Source organism: Octopus bimaculoides, chromosome 1 (genome assembly GCF_046866305.1).
Source record: "Octopus bimaculoides isolate indiv1 chromosome 1, ASM4686630v1, whole genome shotgun sequence".
NCBI lineage: Eukaryota > Metazoa > Mollusca > Cephalopoda > Octopoda > Octopodidae > Octopus > Octopus bimaculoides.
The window spans coordinates 174,411,169-174,420,487 of NC_142928.1; the positions used below are offsets into that span (position 1 = coordinate 174,411,169).

General features: G+C 34.3%; 1 protein-coding gene across 4 annotated transcripts in view; it reads left to right on the forward strand.

Moving 5' to 3' along the window:
- LOC106872780 (large neutral amino acids transporter small subunit 1) overlaps positions 1-8,076 on the forward strand; it is an 84,270-nt gene extending 76,194 nt beyond the window's left edge. For all 4 annotated transcript variants that reach the window (XM_014919880.3, XM_089362980.1, XM_052972682.2 and 1 more), the window contains 2 exons: positions 5,417-5,594; positions 7,516-8,076. In XM_014919880.3, coding sequence (XP_014775366.2) covers positions 5,417-5,594; positions 7,516-7,574 — 237 coding nt within the window. In that variant the 3' untranslated portion in view covers positions 7,575-8,076. The remainder of the gene's footprint in view (positions 1-5,416; positions 5,595-7,515) is intronic.
- The last annotated feature ends 1,243 nt before the right edge of the window (positions 8,077-9,319 follow it).

Below are 9,319 nucleotides of genomic sequence, written 5' to 3' on the forward strand. Positions count from 1 at the left end.
TATAGCATAGATAATCATCCTCATCATTGTTTTAACATCCACTTTTCCATGCTTGCATGGGCTGGATTAAAACATTTTTCCTCTCTAAAGATGAGATTGATAGCTCAAGAAATTACAATCATATTAATTTATATCGGTTTCAAATTTTAGCAAAAGGTCAGAAATTTTAGGGAGGGAGAAAATCAATTACATCAACCCCAGTACTCAACTGGTAATTATTTTATTGATCCCAAAATGATGAAATGTAAAGTTGACTTTGGCAGTATTTGAACTCAGAACACAAAGACAGATGAAATGCCACTAAGCGTTTTGCCTGGTGTGGTAACAATTCTGCCAGCTCTCCACCTTCATATTAGTTTATATCAATATCATTATATCTTTTTAATTTTTCATCAAGTTTTGCAGGATTTTTTAAATTTCTTTTAAATCATTATTTCTGAGTAAGAAGGTAACACTTCTGTCTCATGGGAATTTACTCAGATGAAATTTGTTGGGATGGTGCATTAAAAGATATAGCTATGATTATTGGAGATCTTGAAATATTAGCAATTAATGCATTAGTGGAAAATAACAGCTACCTTCTTTATTCTACTATGAATTGTTGCAATCAATCAATGAAAGAGGGAGCTTCTGTGTAGTTACTCAAAATGACAGCCAAATCTTTCTCAAATCACACTCTGCTATTTTAAAAAGAGATGTGTAGTCCTAGATATGCAGTAAGACAGGATAGCTTTGGCAGGAATATCTTTGATGATAGATCTATTCAGTCAGTTCTGATAATAGTAAATATGCTTCTTTTTTCTTTTTTACATAAAAATGTTTTTTTTTTCATGTGTCAAAATTCTTTGTAGATAACTTACTTTCAATAACTAACTAAAATATCATTGGCATAACTTAAAACATACAAAGAAAAATTTTATCTAATATTTTTTTTTTTAAATTGCTTCTAGTATTGAATAACCATTACACAATAAAATCTGTTGTAAATTACATTTGTTTTTCCTATTATCATAATTTTTTAAATAAAAGAAAATGAAACAATTTCCCTTTTGAAAAGCTTGCCTGGCTTATAATAGAAGTTTCAAAGTGAAATGTTATTCAAAAATATTCCATTTAAAAGTACACTATTATACAAACAAATGAGAAACATGCATACAAAAAATTCCTTTCATAACAATTGCATATATTTGTTGCCCGCATAACTAATCCACCTACTTACAACTTAAGATTTACTAATGAAAATATGCAATATATTGAAAACAAAGTAGATTCGCTAATAATTTCTATTATGTTATCAGTTTTATATATTCAAAAAGATTTTCCATTGTAACCATTTTTATTGGTATGCTACAAATGCCATTTTAGTGCGTAAGCCTTACAACCAAGGAATTTCTAATGATTAGTAGTCCCCATAAACATAATAAAAGTCATAGTAATATGATATTTCTTTTTGTTTTTATTAACCTAATTTAAAATAGCTTAATTATATATCAGAATGATTTAGCTAAGTTATTGTTAAAATAGTTTAGCAAAGTCAGACTATTAACCTCAAGCAATTAATGGTATTGTTCTCCATAGTCATACTATTGAAACCTTACATCATTTAGCATCTGTTTTCCTTGATGATATGGGTTGGAGATTAAACATCTATTTTCTGTTCTGGGATATGTTGGATATAAAGGCTATGAGTTCAAAACCATCCTAGTAAAAATAGAGCAACTGAGAATGGCCAAACATTAAACAAATTCGACCACAACAAAGTACAGAGATATATGATTAAAGAGATTGATGATCAGGAAATTGTAAAATGATTTTTAAAATTATATACCACTCTGATTTCCTGATATAATAATTAATGTTATAGACAGTTATAAGCAACTACGTCCTTCTTCACCACGGGCCTCTCTCTTACTCAGTGATTGCCAATATGATTTCTGTAGAGCCAAATCATTAACAGAACTCCTGACATTTGATTTTTTTTACACTGAAAGCAATCTTGCTGTATTTGACATCAGCAAAACCTTCAATAGTAGTTGTCATGAGAACTTCCTTCATAATAATAATAATAATAATAATAATAATAATAAAAAAAGAAAAATAATGACAGGATATAGGATGCACCACCCAAAATCTGACATAGAAAGGCTATATATACAACGCACAGAAGGTGGCAGGGGTCTTATACAGCTAGAAAACTATTATAAAATAACCACTATAGGACTGCAAAAATACCTACTCCAGAAGCAAGGGAAACTAATACAAATAGCCACAAAACACGAGCAAAACAAAAAACTGTTTTCAGTATTTAAGGAAGCTGACAAATACAAACAAGAAATCAATCTACCTAACAAATACGAAGAAGAAGAAGAAGAAACAACAAAAGCTATAAAACAAATGAAATCCAAACTAAAACTAGAACAGCAACGGACCATGATAAAACGATGGCAAGAAAAGCCCCTACATGGTAAATACTGGGCTAAACTAAATGCGAAAGAAATAGACAGAGAAAAATCCCAGCAATGGCTGAGAAGCTCAGGACTCAAAGCAGAGACTGAAGGATTTTTAATTGCTGCACAAGACCAAAGCCTCCCCACCAGAAATTACCAAAAACACATAATGAAAAGAAATATAAGAAGTAACTGTAGAATATGTGGAGATCGACAAGAAACAATAAATCATATTATCTCTGGCTGCCCAGTCCTGGCTAAGGAATATATCCACAGACACGACAGAGCTGGGACCTATATACACTGGAAGCTATACCAACATTATGGAATAACAACAGAAAAAAGATGGTATAAACACAGGCCAGAAAAGGTCACAGAAAACGAGAAAGCAACCATACTCTGGGATATGCCAATACACACAGATAGAGAAATTAAGGCAAATAGACCAGATATAGTTGTCAAAGATCATGAAGAAAAAAAATGCTTTCTAATTGATGTATCAATACCAGCAGATGACAACGTTTCTCTAAAAGAAATGGAAAAACTTTCAAAATACAAAGACCTGGAAATAGAGATAACTCGAATGTGGAATCTAAAAACAGAAACAATTCCTATCATAGTAGGTGCCTTAGGTATAATAAAAAAATATTCAGACAAATACATAACAAAAATAGCAGGACTTACAAATATATATAACATACAGAAAATTGCACTACTGGGTACTGCACACATCCTACGCAAAACACTTTCAATACAGTAAACATAAGAGCACCACAGCAAACCACAGCACATACCCAAGGCGCACAGAGCTGCGCTCGGTAGTGAAGTGAAAGCACGTTATAAAAATAAAACTACTGAATAATAATAATAATAATAATAATAATAATAATAATAATAAAATGCCCTGCTGCAGTACCAGGCAGTAGCTCTCATGGCTTCTGATCTTAACAGATTGGAAGAGTTATCATGTACATTGTTTTGTCTTGGTATAAAAGATGGGCTACAGCAAATATTCTACTCAATACCACAGATTTGCTTGTCTGTTGTCAGTTGAGCATGTCCCTTATTGACTGACGATATGTGCATCTCTGATCACGAGCAGAAGTAGTGGGTGAGCATCATAGCCATGTGTTGAGAGGAATTCTTTGGGGTTTGGATAATTCCCCTTTAGAAACATGGGTGTTTCGTTCAACATCCTTAAACAACCCTTATTCAGGGACTTTTTGAGCAGGATGGGCTACTCGACCTGAAGAAAATTCTAACTGGGCCCCACCTGCAAGGTTATGTGCTGTTTATCTTGATATGAGATCAACATATTGTGCACATATGGTTGTGATGCATGTGCCTGGTGTACCCTCATCAGACGGGTAGTCATGATGGATATACTGGGCTTCATATCAGGCAGGTAGTCTTGATGGGCTTTGTATATTTTACACCAGTGTCACTCTGATGGCATGCACTATTCTCACCAGTGTCACTCTGATGTCATGCACTATTCTCTCACTCAATGATAATAATTATAGCTTCAAATTTTGGCACAAAGCCAGTAATTTAAGGGGAGGAGTGAGTTGATTACATTGACTCCAGTGCTCAACTAGTACTTATTTTATCGACCCCAAGAGGAAGAAAGGCAAAGTTGACCTTAGTGAAATTGAACTCAGAACATTGAAAACAGATGAAATAATGCTAAGCATTTTGCCTGGCATGCTACTGATTCTGCTAACTTGCAGCTCTAATCATAATAGTAGTAATAATAATGGTTTCAAATGTTGGCACAAGGCCAACGAGTTCAGGGGAGGGGTTAAGTCGATTACATTGACCTAGTGCACAACTGGTACTTATATCAACCCCAAAAAGAACATCAGAATTAGAATGTACTCACACTTTTAAAAATAAAGAAAACTGGTGGAACACCTGAGTAGAACAGCATTCTGGTGTATGAATAACATAAGAGAGAGATAGAGAGAGATATTGTTCTGTGTAACAAGGAGCAATATCATGCACTGTTATAGAGATCAGCCACCCAGTAGATTTAAATGTCTCGTAAAAAACTGGGAAAAGGAGAACTTATATGAAGAACTAGTGAAAAACCTACAGTTCTTACATCAAGGCTACAGAATTTCACTTGTACCTTTTATCAATGGCCTATGTAACAATAGATCTACAAAAGTATTCAGAAATGTTGTGGTCCTCCAAAAGACAACAGAGCAAATTGATTCACTTTTTCCAAATACAATTGATTGGAAGTAAAGTGAAGATTTGTAAAACATTCCAGGGATTGTCCATTTGAGGTTCCTGAGCTGAACACATGCACACAATCACATATACATATGGAAAATACACATATGTGCATAAATAGTGATGAGATACCCAACTGTGTACTAAAGTAACACACACACCTACACAAGTACACGTTTGTCCATGCACACACACACACACACACACACACATTAAATTATCAGTCTTAACCAATAAAACTTTAACGAGCTCTACAGACATAACATGGCTCACAAAAACTCTAAATAGTATGGATGTTTTGTCTTTTATTATTTTTCTATCTTTTTACTTTAAGGAGTATGGTGTAGTATGCTGTAATTGCTCCTTGGTGTAAATGTATGGTGAGCCTTTTTAAACTATATCACCTACACTGGTTTATACAGATTGGATTATATATGCCAAGAATGTTATGTTGCCTGATGCTGTATAAATTGGGTCTTAACATGTGAAGAATTTAACGTGGCAAGGTGACAGACTCATTAACATGCTGCTCAAAATGCTTAGCAGCATTTCATCCATATTTACAGTCTGAGTTCAAATTTTGTCATGGTTGACTTCACCTTTCATCCTTTTGTATCAGTGGGATCAATTACATCCCCCAAAATTGCTGGCCTTGTGACAAAATTTGAAACCAACATATGAAAAACTGGTAAACTAAGGAAGTTATAAATTGTGTTTTTTTCTTCTTTCAGTTCAACATATTTATTCCAATATCATTTTTGATCGCAGTAGCATTCCTTCTTATCATCCCATTTGTTGCGGCACCAAGAGAAGCTAGTATAGGACTTATAATAACTCTGTCTGGAATACCTGTCTACTATTTGGGAGTCATATGGAAGTCAAAACCTGAATTTTTCCAGAAAGCTATAAGTAAGAAAAACAATTATATTACATATATATATATATATCCTTGGTTTATTTTTGTATCATATTAATCTTTTATAATTGGTAAATTCAGATAAAAATTGTTGAGATATAAAAAAATTATAGGTTTATACATTAAAGATGTTAAATCTGCTTGTAAAAGACTTAAACCAAGTTAGAAATAGCAATATTTTGTAGGAAGGTAACCTCTTGAGGGCTTAATTTTTACAGAGAAAATTCCTTTTGGCTAATAAGCAAAATAGCAATGAAATTCCCTTTGAAATTGTTTTATATTATACCTTGCAGTTTTATTCAACCTTTGTCTTTAGTTTCCCTTAAATTATCAATATAAATTGCTATAATAAAAAAAGAGAAATGAGAGAAGACAAAGAGCTAAAAGAGATTAAGATACAGAATATGCTAAGACAGACTATCTATAATTTCCTTGAACTTTAGGGGTTTTTTTATTGTTGTTTTTATTGGCACTGTTTTGGGGGTTTTTCCCCCTATTTTTCAGTGTTTGTCATACTTTGATAGTCATGATTTCTCAAATCCACAAATTTGTTGATGAGCAATATTGTGAAAAAAATCCAGGTGATCACCTCAATAGTACTTTATACAGGTGGTACATTGTGTTCTTGAGCAAAACACTTCATTTCACATAGCTCTGTGATTGCTTTGACACCCAACTCATGGTACACTATGCACCTGTTCAGACGTTGATTTAATGGAGAGAGTGAGTTGATGTGCATCACAAATATGTGATCACTAAACAAATCATCTGTGCAAAGCTGAATACTCATATGCTATCTTCGAGAGGAGAGTCCATCATACATACACACACACACACACACACATACATATATATTATATAAATATATGGATGATACAGTCCACCACCTCAGGCAGTCAGAAAACCCCACAGATCCAAGATCCTCTCAACTATTTTTCTCTGATCTACAGGTGCTTACTCTGACCAATTTTCACCATAATCCCCCACCTTTTGATATATTTACAGGAGGAAATCACTTTTCTCTCTACCCCAATTTTCTCCCCAACTGGACCTTGAGAAAATTGGTGAGAATTTCACTAAAGTGGAAAGTATCTATTCTCAGGCCTTAATAATAAAAATAGTCGTCATTTTATTGCTTGCTTTCTCTACCATGCAAATGAGCACAGTTCCATGTACCTATCAGGATGGGCATTGCTTGAAACAAGAATTATTTTCAATTAACAAACAGTTCAGGTTTTAGTTTCCCTTGTCTTTATAAATCCTTTATTTCATTCACTATTGGCAATTATAAGGTTTGTGAAGATTGCTTCACATAAGAAAGTACCACAGCTGAATGTATTACACTATTTAGCTCTGTTATGTGCTCAAATTCCATTGGGATTGACTGTACCTTTTTTCTACCATGAATCAACAAATTAAGTACCACCAGTACACTGATAAAACATAAATACACTCATCTTCTTGACCAAATAGCCTTGTGCCTAAGTAAAACAGCAAAGATCCTCTTAACTCATGAAAGTTCCCTGCCGAGGCACAAATCCAGGCAAGGTTGTTTTATGGAAGACCAGCAGTCATCCATGCACACCAGCCTCCCCTTTCCATGCTACTAATGTTTTCCAAGGGAAAGGCAAAGGCTAATACAGCTTGGCACTAGTGATGTTGTGACTCGTTTCTACAGCTGTGTAAACTGGAGCAACGTGAAATAAGATGTCTTGCTTAAGAACACAACACACAGCCCAGTCAGGGAATCAAGCTCACTACCTCACAATTGTGAGCCTGACACTCTAACCACTGAGCCATGCACCTTCACTCTGCCTACTTTCCTATGGTGCCTAAGTAGGAAATTAATATCAGTTAAAATATACTACTTTCCTTTTCTTATTATTTTTATTCATTTTCTTTTTTTCTTTTCAGCTTATATAACAAAGCAGTTACAGAAGACATTTTTGGTTGTTCCTTCTGACAAATCATAACAATTTCATCCATTAATATTAACTTCCATTTCTATCAAATGTTTCATTTAATACAGTTTTTTGGGGATGGGACAAAAAAAAGGAGAAGAAACGAAAACGAAATGGTATGACATTAGTGTCCAAGAAGTCATTAATTTCAGTGATTATTATTAGTTATTGCTAACTCCACCACTTTTTCTTTTTGTTTTTTAACTCCTGATCCTTGCTTTATCTTACCAAACCAGCAATAGTTTCAGATTGGACACTAACTGCACTTAACTCGTCTTTTGATAAGATGAAGTTTTTTGAAACATGTTATGGAGACTGCACACCAATTACATATCCTCAGAAAAAAGACAAAAATGAACTTTATCCTTATTAGATGCATCTTAAATTCTATTATAATGTAAGATAATAATATCAGATATTTTTCTTTATCCATAAAGAAAACTTTGTGTAATGTAAAAACTGTGCATATTAAACATCATAAAAAAAGAAACAAACACATCCTGAGAGAAACACATTTTTGTTTTGTTTTGTTTTTTCTTTTAATTTATAATGTTTTATTTTGCAAAGTTGCAAAGTAAAATTTAATGAAAACTCATGTTGTAGTCGCTGCTATTGTTGTTGTTGTTGATGTTATTATTATTGTTGTTGCTGCTGCTGTTTAACCCCAAGTCAACCCAGATCAAACATACATATATGATTAATGGTACTCCAACAGTAATAATTACATCATTATTTCCTTCAGGCATATTTTAATTTAATGTGTCCTTCCCCTTTTAAAACCGTAGAGTATGAGCTGAGGAAGGTTTAGCTTCCATTTCTAGTGAGCTGACAAATCACACTAAAGTTTCTTCCTTGGCTCATGGCTGATGTTTTTGTCATCAAAATGGTGGTGGTGGTGGTGAATATGATTGCTTTTGAAGTGGTTGTAATTAGTAAAAACGATCAGTGAAATTGCTTGTAGATCCTGCATAAGTGATTACTCTTGATCTTGATGCTGCTCTTGTGATGATGATGGTACTTGATATCATTGCAGCCAGTTTTCTTATTATTGAAATTGCTGCAGTTGCTGTTCTTATTATTGAAGTAGTTGTTATAGCTGTTTAGCTACAGGTCAGCCCAGATCAATCAGACCCTATAATCAAAGGCATCCCAGCTATGATAATCCTGGGTTTTGCTCAACTAAACCTTTCAGGATGACTCGAGCATGGCTACAGTCCAATGAGTGAAACAAGTGAAAAATACAAGATCAAACATTCCAGGCATGACCACACCATATTATTCAAACAGTAAATACAAGACAACATTATCCAATGTATCCTTCCTTTTTAAAATAGCCAGTTGAGATAGAAAGAAGATTTCACCAGTGGCACATAAAAAGCACCTTTCAAGTGTTGGGCCTCATGAAGGCAATGTGGTCGATGCCAGTGTTGTGTAATTAGCACCTGTGCCAGTGGCACATAAAGAGCACCTTTGAGTGTTGGGCCTCACAGAGGCAATGACAAATGACCAAGATCTTTAGCAATATGCTATGCTTGAGCAGAAGACCCATCAAGCCAAGTGAAATCGTAGTCATAGCAGATACTGGCACCCATGCCAGTGGCACATAAAAGCAGCCATTACAATCTCAGAGAGTGGTTGGTTTTAGGAAGGGCATCCAGTTGTAGAAACCATGCCAAATCAGACTGTAGTCTGATGCAGCCCCTCAGCTTGACAGCCCTGATCAAACTATCCAACCCATGCCAGCATGGACAACGGAC